The sequence below is a fragment of the Vombatus ursinus genome, unplaced genomic scaffold (genome assembly GCF_900497805.2).
Source record: "Vombatus ursinus unplaced genomic scaffold, bare-nosed wombat genome assembly UNPS02014941.1, whole genome shotgun sequence".
Lineage (NCBI taxonomy): Eukaryota > Metazoa > Chordata > Mammalia > Diprotodontia > Vombatidae > Vombatus > Vombatus ursinus.
Window position 1 is genome coordinate 10,591,802 of NW_020954719.1, and position 20,070 is coordinate 10,611,871.

A 20,070-nucleotide genomic window follows, 5' to 3' on the forward strand; every position below is an offset into this window, starting at 1 on the left:
GGATAACCTGAGTTCAAATCCAACCTCAGAAACTTGACACTTATTAGCTGTGTGATCCTGGGCAAGTCATTTAATCCCAGTTGCCTTGCAAAAAAACCCCAAAAGATATATATACATATAATAAATATACATATAATATATATAATATATATATACATATAATATATACAATATATAATATATATTATAATATATATATACATACAGAATGGAGGAAAGGTATTCTCAGAGGGAAGGGACTAGCATGTGGATGACAGATGAGGAGAGGCAGACAGGGAAAATGCCAGAGAAATGCCTCCTGGAATTTGAGCTGAATCACAGAAACCAGTAGGTGGAAGGGAGGAGAGAGTATTCTAAGGGGGACAGTCTATGAAAAAGCATGGAGCTGGGAGATTGAGTGTCTTGGGAGAAGATCTGTGTGGCTAGATGTGCAAGAACATAGTAGGAGTAAAGTTTAAGAAAACTTGAAAGGTAAGAAGGGCTCAAGTTGTGAAGGATTTTCAGTGTCAGAGCATTTTATATTTGATCCCAGAGGAAATAGGGAGCCAGTGTAGTTTACTGAGGAAAAAGGTTACATTGTTAGACTCAAGGTTAGACTCAAGGCAGAAACCACATTGTTAACTAAATTCCAGCTCTTTGGACAGAGTGCTTAAGCCTTTCTATCTAATTAGTGTTGAGGTCTGATGATTCTCCAGCTCAGACTCTCTATTCCAGAAGGGCAAACTTGCTCCCCCCACTACCAATATCTTCTCTTCCACTTTTCACCCTCTGAGCAAGCTTTTTCTCCTATTTATGATGCCTTGTCTGCTTACGACTTTCCTTCTTTATTTTCTAAATCCTGTTCAAAATTTAACTTCCCCAGGAAACCTACTCAAGAAAAGTCCTCAGTTCATCTCTGCTAATTCACTCCCACTCCCAATGCCAGCACTCTCTTCATTTGGATTTGTCTGTCTCAATAATCTGGGAGGGGAGAAAAAGAATCCTACGTTCTGTTCATGTTTTGGGTCTGTGTCCCATCTCACCTCCCAAATCCTTCTCTCTAACCCCATCAGACTGGGGAGATCATATCTCCTCTCCCCTCTTTCATCTTCCTCCTTCTGCCCAGCACTCGGGACAGCATTCAGCTTAAAAAAGACTTCTCAAGACAACTCTAGCAGCCCTCTTAGGACACTCATAATGGTTATTGACTGTTGCATCCTAGAATATTTTCCCACAGAATTGTGTGTGGGGAAGGCCAGGCTTGACTTAATCAGAGGAGAACAAAGGGCTGACAGTTAAGACAGCTGTGCAAAATAGACTGAAAAAAAGCAGTTCTGAATGACTCTTGATGACAGTTGAGCCATCTCCCCAAACAGATTGTCCAAATAGAAATCATTCTTGATCATGGTAGAACCTCAGGGAGCTACCTGCCCTTAGGTAGTAGGATACTGCTGCCTCCTCCCCTAAGTAACTCTAGGTCTTTTTCCCAGTGACCTATGCATTAGCCAGTGTGCTTCTTACTTTTCCAGGGAGGAAAAAAATTGAGCAATTGTAGCCTGAGTCATTCATCATCATGACAATTTGCCCGGATGGCTGCTACACTGGGTTGGGTTAGGGGATGAGAAAAAGGAGCTAACTATCATAATCATCAGAAAGCTCTGATTTAGTGCCTAAGCCTGCATAGACTCAGTCTCTGCCCATGAAAGGCATGCAATCTATAGGAATTCGATTGTGCAAACCCACAGTGGAATGCAGACATTGTCAAACCAAGACACAAATGAAGATTAATGGAATGAAGAGTAATGGAAGGATCCTTAGTCTTGGAGTCAGGGGACCTGGGTTTGAGACTTGGTCTTGAGACTTATTAGCTATGTGATTTTGGGCAAGTCTCTCCACGTCCCTCTCTGGGCCTCAATTTCCTCATATGTAAAATGAAGGGGTTGAACTAGAAGATTTCTAAGGTTCCTTCCAGCTCCAAAATTCTATGAAAAGGGGACAATAATATTTTCATCCTACCTCATAGGGTTTATATGTTCATAGATTTGAAGCTAAAAGGAGCCTTAGAATTCATGTAGTCCAACACCTTAATTTTATTTTATTTTTTCCATGTTATTTTTTAAATTCATTTTTAATTTTCAACATTCATTTTATAAGAATTTGAGTTCCAAATTTTCCCCCTCCCACCCCTTACATCTTCCCAAGATGGCTTGCAATCTGATATAAGCTATACATATTTCCACATTCATGGTGTTGTGAAGGAAGAATCAGAACAAAAGGAAAAAACCACGAGAAAGTAAAAATAAAGAGAAAGAAAACAATATGTTTCAACCTGCATTCAGACCCCATAGTTCCTTCTCTGGATGTAGATAGCATTTTCCATCATGAGTCTTTTGGAACTGTCTTAAAGCATAGTATTGCTGAGAAGAGCTAAGTCAGTCAAAGTTTGTCATCACACAATGTTGCTGTTACTGCCAACACCCTAATTTTACAGATGAGTAAAACAAGGCCCAGAAAGATGGAGTGACTTACTCAAGGTCACAGATGACAAAACAGGAATCCAAACTTAGATACTCTAACTCCAAATCAAATTTGTTTTCTATGTTTTACAAATCATAAAGTGCTATAAAGGTAAAGATGATTTTTTTCAATATTTTCCTATAAGGAAAGTCTAAGTGTATATTGAAGGTTGATAGGTAAAGTGGGGAAAATTCTGGGTTTGAGGTCAGAGACTCTGGATTCAAGTTCCTGTCTTTGCTGCTTACTTCCTTGGTGACTTTGGACAAGTCACTCAACCTTGTGGGGTCTACATTTCCTTACCAATAAAAGCATTGAATTAGAAGGGATCTCTAACATCCTTTGCAGTTCTAAACCTATGATCCTAAATACATAATTGATATAGGGACAGCATTGTGGGGAATAATGTTTAGTTTGTCCGTCAATCTTGGAAAGTTTCCTGGAGAAAGGACATGATGGAAGACTGGGACCAAAAAGCATGTTCTAGGTATAATGGGCTGCTGTAGAGAAGACTCAGAAGTGGGAAAGGAATAAGCTGATGATGGATGTCCCTGACACAGTTGTGTGTTCAGCTGAGAGAGGGGAGACGATTGCTTCTTCTCCTGACAATAATAACTTATTTATCTAGTACTTAAAAGTTTGCTACTCATGTCTCATAGCTAATTCCATGAGGTAAGCAGTGTATCATTATCCCCATTTTACAGATGAGGAAATTGAGGCTCAGAGAGGTTAAAACCACTTTGTCTATGTCTATACACCTAGTCAGTCCCAATCAACTAACTAATCAACAAGCTTTTACAAAGTGTCTGTCTATTCTGTACCAGGCACTGTGCTGAATGCTGGGGGCACCAAGCATCCACAACGTGAAGCAATCCCTACTGAAAAAAGGCTTCCATTTAGTAATGGGAATGAAAAGGGAGCCATTCCCAAAGAATGACAATGACCCACAAGAATGGCGGCCATGAGAGGACAGAAGCCAATGAGGTACAGTATAAGTGGATTTCCACTTCCTATCCCCCTGCACATACACTGTCCCTAGCTGCTTGGGCAGGCTACTGTCTCACACATGCAGCAAGATGTACATTTTAATCCAAAACCCTGAGCCACTCAGAACTCAAGCCTGTAAAGTCTTATGGACCCTTGTGGGCAGCATACTAACTTAGTTTTAAATGTAACATTATATATGTTCTATTGTATTTGTATTTTGCATTGTATTCTTATATATGTGTGTGTGTGTGTACATATATACATATATGTAGTATTTTTATTTATTTTGTTGTTATTTCCCAATTCCATTTTAATCTGGCTTGGGGTCACTGGGGATTATTGTGCAGTATTGTGATAACTCTGGTATAGGCCCACTCAAATGGCAGCATTTTCTGAGTTGCTTAATAAGAAATGAAGAATGGGGCACAGGAACCCAGGAAACTTAACTCTAACTGTGCCTCAAGAAGCAAGCAGCTGGGAAAGGGGGCAATGCCTGATCTGCAGGTCAGTGAAACCTTGGCATTCATGCACCTGGGAATTAGGGCCATACTCAGCAAACTGGTTTTCATTGATTCACCAGTTCATGAGCTCCTACCATTTTTGTGTCAAGCAGTCTGGCGAAGTCTATAGATCTTTTCTCAGAATAATGTTTTTAAATACATAAAATATGTATTACAAGGGAAAGCAATTATATTGAAATGCAGTTATCTCTCTATCTATCTACATTATCTCTCTTTTCATCTATTTAGCTGGTAGATCCCAGGTTAAGAACTTGAAGATCTCAGCCTTCTTCTACCTCTAAATCTGATGATCTCCTTCCAGGCCTTTTAAATGATGTGCCTTCATTCTCATAACTCCAAGTTTCAAGCCAGCATTCAGACCCAAATCTTTTGGTTCCAGAGATCTTGTGTTCTCTACACCTCTTGGTATACTTTAAAGAAGTAAAATTCCTAGAAAGAATGGAAGCTGATTAGGTTTTCTAATAGTTCCCTCCCTTTGAAAATCCTTTGTCATCTCATTTCAAACTGCCTAGGACAAACAACAATAACCTTTGTCTGGCTAGGCTAAGTGAAAGGCAAAAGCTCTCATCCACTGTAACTTATTCATGAAGTTTCCCTTGCACTTTTCAAACTTCCTTCTTCTTCCAGCCTTCTGGAATTCTTCACAGAAGTAGAGAGCAATACAGCCCACAGACACCTAGAGAGACAACGTGAGTGAGGAGACTGTTGCTCAAACATGGCATAGAAACATACCTGATACCCACAGAGGGACAGAGACAAGGGGATAAAAGTTTCTATTGTCATAGAAGATCAGTTTTGGAGAAGCTGCGAGTCTTTGACATTTCAATTCAATGACTCATCATCAAAGGTTTATCAAGTGCGTACTATGTGCCAGATTGTGCTAACAAAGATTTGTTAGTTTCTCAGTAACTCCAGGATAAAATATCAATTCCTCAAATGCTGTGGAGACACATAAAATCTTCCAAAATCTGACTCTGCCCTGTCTTTTCTTCAGTCTTTTCTAATATCCCTCCTTTTTGTCTACCCCATGCCTCAGATGCATTAGACTACTTCCTATCCTCGGAAATTGACATTCCATGTCTTACCTCTGTTCAAGCTGTCCTCCATGCCTGGAGTCCATGCTTGGAATATGCTCCCTTCTCATCTCTGCCTGTCAGAATCCCAGAGATAGCTCCACTTATAGGTCAGCTAAGTTGTTTCTTACTCAGAGGAGTCTTCCCAGATTTCCTCAGTTGTTACTGTTCTCTTCCCTCCACAAATTGCCTTATATTTATTTATCTTTATATGTGTTCTATCTCCCAGTAGTGTTAAGTTCCTGGAGGACAAGGATTATTTCATTTCTGTCTTTGTATTACCAGGTTTAAGACAGTACCTGACACATAGACATTTAATAAATGTTTATAAAGTTGAATAGAAACAAACAATAAAAAAAATACAGTCCTTGACCTATGTCTTTATTGTTATTTTTGTTTCCAATTCTTCGTGACCCCTTTTGGGGTTTTCTCAGGAAAGATATTGAAGTGGTTTGCCATTTTTTCCTCCAGCTCATTTTTATAGATGAGGAAACTGAGGCAAACAGGATGAGCTTGCCCAGGGTCACACAACTAGTAAGTGTCTGATATGAATTTGAACTCAGGTCTTCCTGATTCCAGACCCAGAGATCTAGCCACTTTGCAAATTAGTTGCCTCAAAGAAGTTGCTTTTAAGAAGACAATAAGCTCAGACCCACATAAATCATCGGCATTTCCATATATATTACTAACAAAGCCCAACAACAAGAGATAGAAAGAGAAAGTCCAGTTAAAGTTACTGTAGACATTATAAAATATTTGGGAGTCTACCTGTCAAAACAAACCCAGGAAGTATATGAACATGATTACAAAACAATTTTCATGCAAATAAAGTCAGATCTAAATAATTGGAAAAACATCAGTTGCTCATAGGTAGGCCAAGCTAATGTAATAAAATGACAATTCTACCTAAATTAATTTACTTATTCAGTACCTTACCAATAAAACTATGAAAAATTATTTTATGAAGCTAGAAAAAATAATAACAAAATTCATCTGGAAGAACAAAAGGTCCAGAATATCAAGGAAATTAATGAAAAGAAATGAAAGGGAAGGTGGTCTAGCCATTCCAGATCTTAAATTGTACTATAAAGCAGCAATCATCACAACTACTTGGTACTGACTAAGAAATAGAGTGGCGGATCAATGGAATAGGTTAGGTACACAAGACACAATAGTCAATGACTACAGTAACCTACTGTTTGATAAACCCAAAGACTCCAGTTTCTGGAATAAGAACTCATTATTGGACAAAAACTGCTGGGAAAACTGGAAAATTGTATGGCAGAAACTAGGCATAGACCAATATCTTACACCATATACCAAGATAAAGTCAAAATATATACAGGATTTAGATATAAAGGAGAACAAGGAATAGTTTACCTGCCAAATTTATGGAGAATGGAAGAATTTATGACTAAACAAGAGATACAGAACATTATGAAATGCAAAATGGATAATTTTACTTACATTCAATTAAAAAGTTTTTGCGCAAACAAAGCCGAAGCAACCAAGATTAGGAGGGAAGCACAAAACTGGGAAAGAATGTTTACAACCAGTGTCTCTGATAAAGGCCTCATTCTTAAAATATATAGAGAACTAAATCAAATTTATAAGAATGCAAAGCATTCCCCAATTGATAAATGGTCAAAGGATATGAACAGGCAGTTTTCAGAGAAAGAAATTAAAGCTATCTATAGTCATGTGAAAAAATGCTCTAAATCACTATTGATTAGAGAAATGAAAATCAAAACAACTCTAAGGTAACACATTGCATCACATCTATCAGATTGGCTAACATGACAAAACAGTAAAATGATAAATGCTGAAGAAGATGTGGGAAAATTAGAACACCAATGCATTGTTGGTGGAGTTGTGAAATGATCCAACCACTCTGGAGAGCAATTTGGAACTATGCCAAAAGGGCTATAAAAATGTGCATGCCCTTTGACCCAGCAATAACACTTCTAGGTCTGTATCCCAAAGAGATCATACAAATGGGAAAAGGACCCACATGTACAAAAATATTTATATTTTTTTTTGTGGTGGCAAAGAATTGGAAATTGAGAGGTTGCCCATCAGTTGGGGAAGGGCTGAACAAGTTATGGTATATGAATCTAATGGAATACTACTGTGCTATAAGAAATGATGAACAGGCTGACTTGAGAAAAACCTGGAAAGACTTGTATGGACTGATGCTAAGTGAAGTGAGCAGAACCAGGAGAACATTGTACCCAGCAAGAGCCATATTATGGGATGACTAACTTTGATAGATTCATCTCTTCTTTGCAATGCAAGGATCCAAGACAACTCCAAAGGACTCATGATAGAAAATGCTGTCCACATCCAGAAAAAGAACTATGGAGTCTGAATGCAGATCAAAGCATATTACTTGCTCTCTTTCTCTTTTTTTCCTTTTTTTCTTCTTTCTCATGGTTTCTCCTATTGGTTCTAATTCTTCTTTACAACATGACTAATGTGAAAATAGGTTCAATATGAATGTATATGTAGAGCCTATATCAAATTGCATGCTGTCTTGGGGTGGACTGAGGGGAAAGATGGGGAAAAAATTTGAAACTTCAAAATCTTATTGAAGTGAATGTTGAAAACTAACCATTAATTAATTAATTAATTAATTAAAAGATCATAAGCTGATGGGATGAGGTGGGTGAAACAACAAACAACAAACCCAAGTACAAATAATTATGAATGATAGGAGATAGAGAATGATAGGAGCAGGAGAGACATCCAGATAAAGTACTCTAGAAAAGTCTGAGGAAGGACAGAACACTTTTAGCTTATGGAACCAGAGCAGGACCTTAGCTAAGACCAAGGAGGGCTTCCTGAAAGAACTGAGCTTTGAAATAAGAGGATTTCAATAGGTATTGATAAATACAATCCAGATATCATGGAAGTGGGTTGCAGGAGGAAAGATGAGAACTAGTGGCGCACTTGGTTGGAGCATTGGCTTTATGAAGGGGAACACAGGGAAATAAAACTAGAAAGATAAGTTGGAGCCAGATCTCGTTGGGCCTGGAAGGCAAGGTCGTGGTTAGACAGTCTCCCCAGTGAAAGCCAAGGCAAATCTCTAGGATACAAAAACCTTTAGGGCAGAGTTTCAAGTCACTAATTGGCTCTCTCATCTAGCAAAATGCAAACATGGAAAGTTGCCTCTCCAGGCTGTTGTTGTCTATTTGCCTTGTTTTATAATGCTCTCTTCCCTTTACAAAGTGTTTTCTCATTTTATCTTCACAACAGGTATCATCTTCATTTTATAGGTGAGGGCACTGAAGCACAAATTAAGTGATTTGTCTCAAGTCTTAACAATTAGCAAGTTGCTCAACAGGAACTAAATTTGGTTTTCTGGGCTACTAGCTCTGAGCTCTTTTCATTACACATTGCATGCTTTCCAGGATCCTTCATGGTTGGGGGCAGTGGGAGGGTGTCAACCTCCTTACAGCAATCCAGGGAAATCCCCAGGTATCCCAATCAACTAATCAGTGTTTACAGGAACCACTCTCCACCTCACCTCCCTTACTCTTCATTCTGGAAAAGTACTAAATGTTCACTCCTCAGACTAATGCTCAATTGCCCTTATCAATTATCCTATTCTACTTAAGAATTATCCAGATATGACTCTCCAGGTTGGTTGTAGATATAGGAAAGAAATTCTGCTCGGAAAATTAAATTATAAATGTACTTTATTGAACAAACACCAAAAAGTGGTCAGAATCAAGAACAAACAATGGGGAATGGAGTTCTGTTGACATTCACCGAGCGACTTTTGCTTCCAGTACAACCAAATGCCACCTCCTGTGGAATGAAAGGCTGTCTCCCAGGAGAAACCAGAATTGCTTACAAGACAAATGACTAAATCCCACCCTCAATCACAGTGAGGAGGCCAGACACCTTTCCGCTAGACAGAGCATGGGCTGAACCACTCTTTCTGAAATCACAAGATTGCCCTAGGGTGCCCCAGCAAGAGACTTGGGGATTGCTACTCCCCAAGGGTTGAGGAGCCCAGATTCTGACTGGACCAAAGCTTTCCTTCAACTGTTTCTGGTCCTTATCTTCCTCAATTCAAGGATTTTCTAAGCCAGCATACCAATATGCACCATGCTTCTGACATCTGTAGTCAAGAGGGCGTGGTCATAGTTTTGGGCTAAGTGCTTATGTGAGAGAAGTGAATGCTGGAATGAGTGGAGTCATGGAAAGGAGGATAAAGATTACTTATAAGGCCTCCAAACTTCATTGGAAAGCATTTTCTGATGGCCTCTGGCCAGGCTGGGAGCTAAGAACCAGAGATGAGGGTGCTAAGTGCTGGAGATGACCTGGAAGGCTCATGAATACAAATCACCCCCTTAGTCTGGTCTAGACTAAACACCAGTGAACAGGGGAGGAGAGGGGGAGGTGGAGAGAGGAAAGCAGAGAGCAGCTTGGCTGCCATCCAAGCTAATGAGGATCCGTCGTGCAGTGGCCAAGGGACAGGGAGAGCTGATATTCAAGTGGAAGACACTTGCTGGGAGGAGATTTAGCTCTTGAAGCTCTTCCGGGTGGAGGAAGTGGTGGACACAAATTTAACGCTGGAGCCGCTGCCCCCACCGCCGCCCAGGCTGACCCCCAGGCCCCGGGCATTGCCGGGGCTGAAGCCAGAGACGCCTGAGCTGAGGGTGCTGAGGCCGCCGAGGCCGCCGCCGCTGCCGCTGCTGCTGGTGTAGGAGTAACCGCTGCCGCCTCCGAGCCCTCCGCCCACGCCAAGGCCATAGCCACTGCCGCTGCCGAAGCCGCCGCCACTGCCGCCGTAGCCGCCGGACACGCTGGATGTGACCACGGCTACGAGAAAGGGAGAGAAGAGATGAGGAGGCCACATTGCCCACCCATTCTGATGACAGGGGCCCTGGCCAAGGGGTGGGAGAGAGAAGGAAGGAAGTCTGACTTCTAGGACTGGTCCCACTCCCTCCCCTCTCGATGTCCAATATGACCTCGAGATTGGGAAGGGGGAGGGAGAGGGCCGTAACATCCAACCTCCACTAGTGACTTTCCTAGCAAAAAACATGAACATTACAATTGCAGCCACTCTGTGGGCTCCTGTCAGTCTATTCACCGTAAAAACTCTCCAGAACTTAATTTATATATAGGACTATAGATTCTGAGACAGAGCAATTAAACATCATTCAGTCCAACTCTTTGGCAGATGAGGAAAATGACTATGTGCAAAGAACCATTACTGCTTCTGTTTCTATTCATCATATGCATCTTCTCTTAATTCAATTAACCAAGTATGCATTGTGTCAAGCTATGTGTTAGACCCAACTTAAGACCAATATGGTCACAATTCTCAAGGTGCTGACACATGAGTTTTATACCTTATAAAACACTTACTGATGCCCCAGAGAAAAGGAAAAGGTTTAGCATAAACATGGAGGGAAGGCGCTCTTATTATGATGGGTAGAAGGAAAACTTGCTATCTATAATTTGTGAATTGTATCATCAGTTTGTATCACAATTGCTCAGGTTTGTGAGGCAGGTATTATTATTCCCATTTGGCAGATAGAGAAAACTGAGGGACTGGGTTGCACAGTTTGGTCAAGGTCCCTCAGTAAGTCAGTGACAAGATTGGAATAAGAAGCTGGGCCTCTTCCCTCCTCGTCTGAGCTCTTTTCACTTGACCACATTTCTTCTAAACCTCTTGCCCATGTGGAATTTCCAGGTGGTGTGACTGCTATCCACAGACCCTACCTTCAAAACTAGAGCCCAATGTCTGATATTAATAACATTATCACTGCTATTCTGAGCAAGGTACTTACAGATGTTGACTGGTCCAACTCCCTCTCCACTCAGCCTATAAAGAACAAAAGAAAGGAGGTGAGATTTGAATTAGACAGTGAAGCAAAAAGCAGCTTTGTGCCTTGGAGATAACCCCAAAGTCCTATAACTAACTGGTAAGATACCTTCTGTCCAACAATAGAAGGTGCACAGTGAAGACCTTCAAAATATTTTATATGTTTTATCTCATTTGATGCTCACAATTATATGACTTTGGGGGTAAGAGGATATCATTTGATGCTCACAATAACCCTGCAAGGTAGATGCCATTAGTGTTCCCATTTTATAGACAGAGAAATGGAGACTCAAAGAATTTAAGGGACTTGTTTAAAGTCATACACTAGTCTGAGGAGAGATTTGAAACCAGGCTTTCCGAAATGATTCCAGGTCCAGAACTCCAGGCACTGAGTTCAGGTCTAGCCATTACTATACCATACTGAAATGGGTTTAAATTGCAGCAAGAAAGGAGTTGGTTATATCCCAAGGGCACATTTCCTGACTACTACAAATCATTTCCTACTAGAACAGGAACCTAAAGTGGTTGTGGCAGCTGCCTCCTTAGAGACCTTTCTGGGCTGTCTGTTTGGGTTTCTGGTCCCCTGGAAGCAGGACACTGGTTCTGAGGACCAGAATTCCAATTCTGGAATTCTCTATTTCAACCTGGGAAGTAGTGACGGAAAACAACTTAGCAGGTCTCAATCAAAACAAGATCTTTCTACCAGTGACATTTGCAATCCCTCCACATATGGAATTTGAAAATCGGGCCAGCTTTCAGTTATCTGCACCAAAGGAAGGAGGAAGTTGAGTGGGTAATCTGAAACATGTATAATTAAAAACAGAAATCTAAAACTCCCAGACTTTGTATATGACTGGTGATGTTTCAAAATACATGCGATTTTTTAAAAAGTTGATTTATCTTTAAAAGAGCCTTGTGAATGTTCAATAAAAGAGAAGTAAATGAAGGCTCACCCAGGATAAATTATTTCACGTTTAGATAAGACTTTTGGGATTAGGAATGGAAAGAAGGGAGGAGTCAGTTTCCCACCTGCACTCCTCTCCCTCTAGCAGCTTCCTGTAGGTGGCAATCTCAATGTCCAAGGACAGCTTGACATTCATCAGCTCCTGGTATTCGCGCAGCTGGCGGGCCATGTCCTGTTTGGCCTTCTGCAGGGCATCCTCCAGCTCAGCCAGCTTGGCCCGGGCATCCTTGAGGGCCAACTCCCCACGCTGCTCAGCATCAGCGATGGCAGCCTGCAGATTGGCACACTACAAGGGAAAGGAGAGAAGTGTTTGGTGTGGGGCATGGTGGACAGAACCTACCCTTTTTTTCTTCCTGAAGAGCCTTAAGTCACACAGATATACCAAGAAGTGTCCTATATGAACTCAAGGACAACTGCAGCTTGGGTATTTGGCATGGTGGTGCCATGTTTCAACTCCTAAATGAATATGACTGTATTTGAGTGTGTGAGTGTATGTGTGTGTGTGTGTATGTGTGGAGGTATGTGCATTTAACAATAGAAATGTCCACAGATACTTGCACCCTTGACCCACTTGTATGCCTTCTTTCAATATCACCCTACCTGCTTCTTGACATTGTCGATCTCAGCTCTCAGCCTCTGGATCATCCGGTTCATCTCAGAGATCTCATGCTTGGTATTGCGGAGGTCATCTCCATGGCGTCCTGCAGTCTGCTGCAGCTCCTCATACTGATGCCCCCAGAGAGGAGGAAAAGGTTTAGCATAAGCAGGGAGAGAAAGCACTCTTACTACGATGAGTAGAAGGAAAACTTGCTATCTATAAGCTGTTGTCTCTTCAACACTAGGACTTAGAATCTTGAAAACAAAAAAAGCTTGTGGGGATTAGAATAATAGCCCCAATTTCTATATCCTTTAAGCTTTACAAAGTGTTATACTCATGACAATCTCATTATTTAAAGATGTCAAATATTATTAACTGCATTTCATAAGTAAGTAGGGAAACTGAGGCACAGAGAAGTTAAGTGATTTATCCAAAATCACAATCTATAAGAGGCAGAACCAGAACTTAGACTCTAAGTATTCACGGGGAAGACTAATCCCATTGTTGACCTGGTTCCCCTAACAGTTCCACCAATCCTTGGAAGTTTCTCCATTAGGTCCACCCTATACCTCTCCTTCACATTTCCACAGTTCTTTAAGCAGCAATTGTCCAGTTCTCCTAGGCTGGGTCCCAGAGCTTGGATTCCCATTACAAATTAGCACTAACTCACCTTAGTCTGGTACCAGGACTCAGCTTCTGTTCGGCTGCGGTTGGCAATGTCTTCATACTGAGCTTTGACCTCAGCAATGATACTGTTCAAGTCAAGGTTACGGTTATTGTCCATAGACAGGACAACATTGGTGTCAGAGATATGAACCTGCATCTGAGAGAGTTCCTGGGGAGAGATATGCAGTCATGTTATCTGGTTCTGTGTCATTAATTCTTTTGTACTTTCTTCACAATTACAGTCACATTCAGATGCTGAAGAAAGTTAAGAGAACAACTGAAATCTTTGCTGAAACAATTCTAAAAAACTACATGATTCCAAACATTTTCCAACATAGTGGTTTTCAAATGTTTATATCTAGTGACTTTTTTCCCACCACTCCCTCATCAAGGATCTCCATAACCTCTCAGGTTTTAATCTTGCTTCTTCCCCTCACTAATTAAAATATAGCTTCCTATTCTGGAAGGAACTAGAAAGTAGTCCATAAAGTCAGAAAACCTCATAAAAGCAGGGCTTTGGACAAGGTAATCTCAAGGATGTCTTGCAGCTCAAACATCCTATAAATCTATGAGACTCACTTCTAAGGCTCTTTACATAGCATAGTTACTGGGAGTAAATGAAGAATTTCTTTCAGGAATATAAATGCCCAGGAAATCAAAATTGGGGAATTGCAAGAGGAAGGAACAGGTTTGTACTTAGGAATATTTGAATCTGGGACAGGATTGTATTTGTTAGTCCCAGGATCTGGGGATCCAGCTACCACTTAAGCTTAATAGCCCTTTGTCTCCAGAGATCTTAGTTGTTGGCAAAGTCACCAGTTGCTATATCCTGTATGTGGTTGAGGAGAGGTGCTTCATTACCATTTCATAGAGGGCTCTCAGGAAGTTGATCTCATCAGTGAGGCTGTCCACCTTGGCTTCCAGTTCCACCTTGTTCATGTAGGCACCATCGACATCCTAGAAAAAACAGACCAAATTTTCCATCCAAACTCCAATGAGCCATGCCCTGTACCCAAAATGTAACTTCAGGTTATAGGCACATATCAATCCACACCTACCTTCTTGAGTATCACAAATTCATTCTCTACTGTAGTACGCTTGTTGATTTCGTCTTCATACCTAATGGAAAAGGGAACAGGATCAATTGATAGGGGACCTGAGATAGTCAACATTGAAGGACACAATTACACCCATCACTAAGTCAAGCACACATTGGCCTTCATATTGACTACAAGGAGGCTCATCTCTGCTGTTGCAAGATGTCTATTTCTCATCTCTTCTTTCCTACAGGCTAGGAACCTCCACTTGGGGAGAGAGAAGGAGAGAGTGAAGGATGATGGCACCTGCTATGAAGGAAGACAGAAAGGGAGGAAGTAGTCAGGGCCTGAGCCCCTGGGTCCTGGCAATTGTGGGAATTTGTCTTCCCTGTCTGCTTGGGAAGAATCATCCTATCTTCAACTGCCCACTCAGTCTGTCTGTTTACAGATCCAATTATTCTAAGAATATACTAAAAGATTCTCTATCTTACTTTTCTCCAATTCATGAAGCTATTTATACTGATGCATCTGGTTCTTCATACAGAGATCACTCAGAACATCGAAGCCCTGAGGGTATCAAATAGTTATTCATAGGATCCTAAGATCATAAATATAGAGTTGGAAAAGACCTAGAAAAGGTCATCTAATCCAACTCTCATTTTATAGAGGAGATAACCGAGACACCAGGAAGGCAGATAATTTGCCCAAGGTTGTGAAAGTATTATGTTGTAGAGATGGGTGGGATTTGAACCCAAGTCATGAAACTCCAAATCCAGAACTCCTTCCACTAAATTCTGCTGACTCTCTTGAATGAGAATAAAAGGAATTGAACTGAATCAAGTTGAATCCTATCCCATTTGATTCTATTTGATTCAATTCAGTCCAAGTAAAACCAGGAGTCCAGCTATGGGAGAGTCAAAAGAAGAGCCTTGAAAGTAAATGTTTTGTGTCTGCTTCCTTTGGTCACCATTGTTCTCTCTCTCCCTAGATAAAAGAGAGATTTTTACTGTGTGGAAAATCGGAATGAAAGGCCTTAAGGAGCAAGGACTATATAGAATGCCTGTATGCTCTAAATATGCTATAAGGGTAGAATTATTGCCATAGGTTAAATGCCAGGGGAAAGAGGTTAAGCCCTAAACAGGTTTGTTGTTGTTTGTTTGTTTTTTGTTTGTTTGTTTGTTTGTTTTTCCATGCTTGAGCAAGGATTTTTTAATTGCCACATAGTACTGAGGAGGGCATTATCTCCCAATTCCAGGGCTAGAAGGCTTAGTCCTCAGAATTGGGGGTGGGGATAGGATGGGGAGGGAGACACCAAGTGAGAGGACTCAGAAACAAAGGGTCTCCTGTCATCGGTTCAAGAGGGGCCAAACACATTGTGATGCTCTGTATAGTGCCCAGAACATTATAAGTACCCAGCCTAAAATACATGTGCACAATATATGTCACAGTTCTATCAAAGGCTGGATCCTCATTTATTGAGTGTTGGAGGAGGGGACTCATGAATATGAACATAAAACTAGAGGCAATGTCCAATTCAGGGAGCCCATGACTTAGTGGCTTTATGGCTAAGGTATATAGTTCCTGTTGTGGGGAATGTGGAGCAGGGATGGGGGACGTTTACTGGAAAAATTAGAATCATCCAGAAACTCCTAGATGTGACTAGGTATTTTTCAGACTGTCGTTTTCTGTGGTAGAAAACTGAAAAGGCAGTATAGAGAAGGCTAAGGGCTGTGGATTCCCTTATTTGCCAAACTCCCTCAAATCATATATAGTAGAAATTCAAGGATTTGTCTCAAGACAAAGCAAACCTTTATCATGCTTTACCATTTCTATTATTTTGGCTCTTTTTCCCATTCCACCATACTCCACTCCACTCCCCAGCCCATAGCTAAGATTATGTCAAGTTAGGGAGATAGCCTTCCCAGCTCTACTTACTTCTTTCTGCTTACCTCTATTTTCCCACTCCTTACTAGAAATCAGACCTTCAGTTTCTAGAAAGGAGAAACCATAGTGCTTTCCATGGTACTCAGTCTCTGTCCATCTGTCTCTCTCTCTTTTTCCCTCTTGCTTCCCCCTTCCTCTCCCTATCTCTCCATCATGAGTTTCATGTGACTGTAGAAAGACAATTCCTTACCACACCCCAACATACACACCCCATTGACTCCTCCTACTCACTTGTTCTTGAAATCCTCCACTGTATCCTGCATGTTCCTCAGCTCAGAATCCAGGTGACCCCTCTCATTCAGAATACTCTCTAGCTGCCTCCTGAGATTGTTGATGTAGGTTTCAAAAAGTGGCTCTAAATTCTGTTTCACGGTCTTTTGACCCTGCTCTTGGAGCAGCGTCCATTTTGTATCTAACACCTTATTCTGCTGCTCAAGGAATCGCACCTGGAAACCAGAAGAGACTATTTCAAGAGGAATATCTAATATAAATATTACATATAAATAATATATAAACATAATATATAATAATATACAAATACAATAGATAAATATAAATATTGTTCCATGGAATATCACAGGGTTGCTACTTTCAAGTCCTCATCTTATCAATCATCTCTCTCTTCCTCACTCATTCTCTGTCTCTGTCTCTGTCTCTCTCTCTCTCTCTCTCTCTCACACACACACACACACACACACACATCCTTTTTCCTCCCTGCCCCCCATCCCCTAGAGAAAACCTACAGGGAGGACTGGAAATGCTTCTTGCTTTCGAGGGCTTTGGTATAATGAGGATATAAGGAGAGACATAAGTTAGAGAAATAGAAAAACAAAGTGAAGAGCAGCTAGACAGAACTCTAGACATCTCTGCAAAGGGGAGAGTAAATGGATTGGCATTGCCTTCAAAATGACCTGCATACACTTTCATGCAACCTGCCCAACATTTAAAGTTTTGCCCCCAATTTCTCTCCATAACGTAGATAAGTATCCAACATGTGTAAAGTCTGGTGCTGGGTTCTAGGAGGAGCAGATTGAGAAGGATGGGAGGTTGTTCCATTCTTTAGGCTCCTAATCTAGCAGGGAAGGTAGACCACACAGACAGATGGACAGAAGGACAGGCGGACAGATGAGAGGGTGATAGAAGAGTAGAAGTGAAGATAATGCACACTCTGTACACATTTGGCTAAGACATGAAATCTCCTTCCTACCCCTTCTTGTTTTGGCCTTTAGCCCAGATTCACAGCAGTTTAGTAAGCATTTCTTGTCTCACCTTGTCGATGAAGGAGGCAAACTTGTTGTTGAGGGTCTTGATCTGCTCTCGCTCTTCACTCTTCACCCTCTGGATGGTGGGGTCAATTTGGAGGTTGAGGGGAGTCAGGAGACTCTGGTTGACAGTGACCTCTTGGATGCCACCAGGGGGGCATACAGGGAACCCAGGTCCCCCATAACCTCCACCGAAGCCAGCTCCACCACCGAGCCCAAAGCCACCACCAGCCCCACCGCCGAAACCAAATCCGCTACCTGCTCCTCCACCAAAGCCGCTACCAGCTCCTCCACCAAAGCCATATCCACCTCCTACTCTCCCTCCGTAGCCACTCCTGAAGCCACCACTGCCTCCAATGGAGATCCTCTTGGACATTCCAAGGTTGTAAAGGCTCCTGCTGCCAAAGCCGGCTCCCCCTCCAGCACCACCAATACTGATGCGGCCATAGCCGCCGCCACCACCACCACCTCCTGCCCGGGATACAGAGACAGAGCTGAAGCTGGTTCGGCTGACAGAAGGGGTGACCGCTGAAGAGGCACTGAAGCCACGGCGGCCCCCACTCTGGAACGAGACACTTGATTGTCGAGACATGGCTACTTGGGGAGCAGAAGAACCAAGTACTGGAGAGGCTTTCGGAAGAAAAGAACAGAGCAAAGTGAAGGAGGAAGACAGAGGCTCTGTTATCCAACGACTCAAATCTTTCCCTACTCTTTATATCCTTCTAAGGGCTGGGCTGGGCTGAAGAATCTCTTGAAGATCTGAATGATTAAGTGGGTTGGGCATGCCTGGGGGGCAGCTGTGAGCTCACCCCTCTCACACCTGCATAGTAGTAGGGGATACAAAAGACTCCTTCCTGGCAGACTTGGCTCATTTAGAAACAACCCTGCCTTGCAGGGCCCATATGTCAGGGGCACCCCAACAGGCTTGCCAAGCCTTCCCTTCCCCACCAGAGGCTGGGAGGAGGTTAAAGAAGATAATGCCAGGAGGCAAATGGACATTCATCCAATTCTGAAGGGGAGGTATTTATAGAGGAGGGGTTACTGTTTCCATTTTGCTCTGTATAGTGGCCTGGCATCTTGAGTATTGATTTTTCCTATTTGGGGCAGAGTTATCTAATCCTGAGGGGTGATGTGAACTTCTCCACTAGGAAGAGAAGCAAGTATCCAGTGATTTGTGTAGTAACCAGCTCTTGGTATTTTCCTGAGGGAAGGGGTGGTAGGGGCCTGAGTCCTTGTGAACTTTATCTGGCAGGGTGATGTCATAACTTTTTGCCCACCTTAAGGTAAGTTCTTTATCTTAAGGTAGGAAGACTTGGAGTATTAGAAAGATTGCCTGATCTCCATCTGGGTTCAGATCCCATCTCTCTGCTACTTGTAGTACGTGTGGTAAATCACAATACTTCTCTGTGCTTCACTCTCCACATTTATAAAATAACAGCCAGTGAGAAAGGTGATTTCCAAGGTCCTTTCAAACTATAGACACTATAACTTCTCCAAAGCAAGTTGGACTAAATCCCGTGCAGGGGCTTAAACTATCATCCTGTCACCCTTAATTTTCTTCTCCCATCTCCAGAAATGTACTCTGAGTCCAATTTGCCCAAAGACCCCCTGAGTGCGTGCCTTCATTCATTGCTCATCTTACCTTGATTCAGTTCTCCCCAAAATAATCTATTCCATGGCATTTGTCCATTATTCCTGCTTAACCAAGACTATATGGAGATAGCTCCTATCTCCCCATCCCACTTAAAAACAGCATTGAGGCACTAAGAACCAGAGTCATACATCTCATTCTTTTCCCTTTGGCAGGGGGCTCTTTTGCCTCCCCCCTCCTTTCCCCTTAGGTGTGTTCCAGCAAGCCTCATTCCACAAAAGGAAGAAATGAATCATCATATCTGTTGATACAGGCTGAAGGCTGCCACAAACACATACCTGCAGGAGCTTTCTAATCTCGCCAAAAACATGTTGAGAATCTGCTTACCTGTTATAACGGCATGCCGCATTGTTCTCCATGGCAGCAACTGACTATGCAGTCTTGAAGTTCAATCCAAGTGAAGGGAATGATATTCCTCCCCAAGGAATGGCTCAAGTTTATGGGAATCAAGGAACACAATAGAGTATAAGCTCATTAAGGCAAGGGACTGTTTGCTCCTTTTGCTATTGCATTCTCAGTATGCAGCACACTCTATGTACCTTACCCAAGAGGATAAAGAGAATTTTTCTTGATGCTCAAGAAAGAAGACAATTCAAGGTGGTTTATAAAAATTGTGATTTATAAAAATCTGCCTCCTCTTTTTTGATTTAACTTTCCCTATTTGGTGCCATAGCCTCTGGCTCTTCCCACTATCTCCGCCCCACCCTACCTTACCCCCATCTCCCTCCAGAGAGAATCTGAGCTTGCTGCAGATGTGGCCAGTATGGCTCTGGCCATAGGTAAGGTGTTGGTGAGATCATAGGATTTAGACTTGTATTGGAGGTGGAGGTAGGTGCAACAAAGAGGCTTTGGAATTTAGGTGTTAGGACAGGAGAGAGGGGTGTAAATAACTGGGGTGTGGGTATTCCAAAATGGATTCCCTGGGGGAGACCTAGGAACACAGTTCAGTCCCAGGCTCCAGCATTCCTAAGCAGCTGGCCACTGAGAAACCAAACCCCTGTGAAATGATTCAACAGTTGGTTGGAAGGTTGGCTT

General features: G+C 42.0%; 1 protein-coding gene across 1 annotated transcript; it reads right to left on the reverse strand.

The window, feature by feature from the left end:
* Positions 1 to 8,754: 8,754 nt before the first annotated feature.
* Positions 8,755 to 17,976, reverse strand: KRT5 (keratin 5). Its single transcript, XM_027844473.1, has 9 exons — positions 17,392 to 17,976; positions 16,354 to 16,568; positions 14,200 to 14,260; positions 14,003 to 14,098; positions 13,146 to 13,310; positions 12,478 to 12,603; positions 11,943 to 12,163; positions 10,879 to 10,913; positions 8,755 to 9,904 (listed from the first exon to the last, which is right to left on the reverse strand). The coding sequence occupies exons 1-9, from the start codon at positions 17,974 to 17,976 to the stop codon at positions 9,603 to 9,605; spliced, it is 1,806 nt and encodes a 601-aa protein (XP_027700274.1). The 3' UTR covers positions 8,755 to 9,602.
* Between the last annotated feature and the right edge of the window lie 2,094 nt (positions 17,977 to 20,070).

Excerpts from the sequence above, each read along its gene's own strand:
- KRT5 (XM_027844473.1), bottom strand. The coding sequence starts at position 17,976 with ATGTCTCGACAATCAAGTGTCTCGTTCCAGAGTGGGGGCCGCCGTGGC. Across the intron at positions 13,311-14,002 it reads TGAGAGCCCTCTATGAAATG|GAACTCTCTCAGATGCAGGT; the intron begins GTAATGAAGCAC and ends ATCTCTCCCCAG. Across the intron at positions 12,164-12,477 it reads TCGACAATGTCAAGAAGCAG|TGTGCCAATCTGCAGGCTGC; the intron begins GTAGGGTGATAT and ends TTTCCCTTGTAG.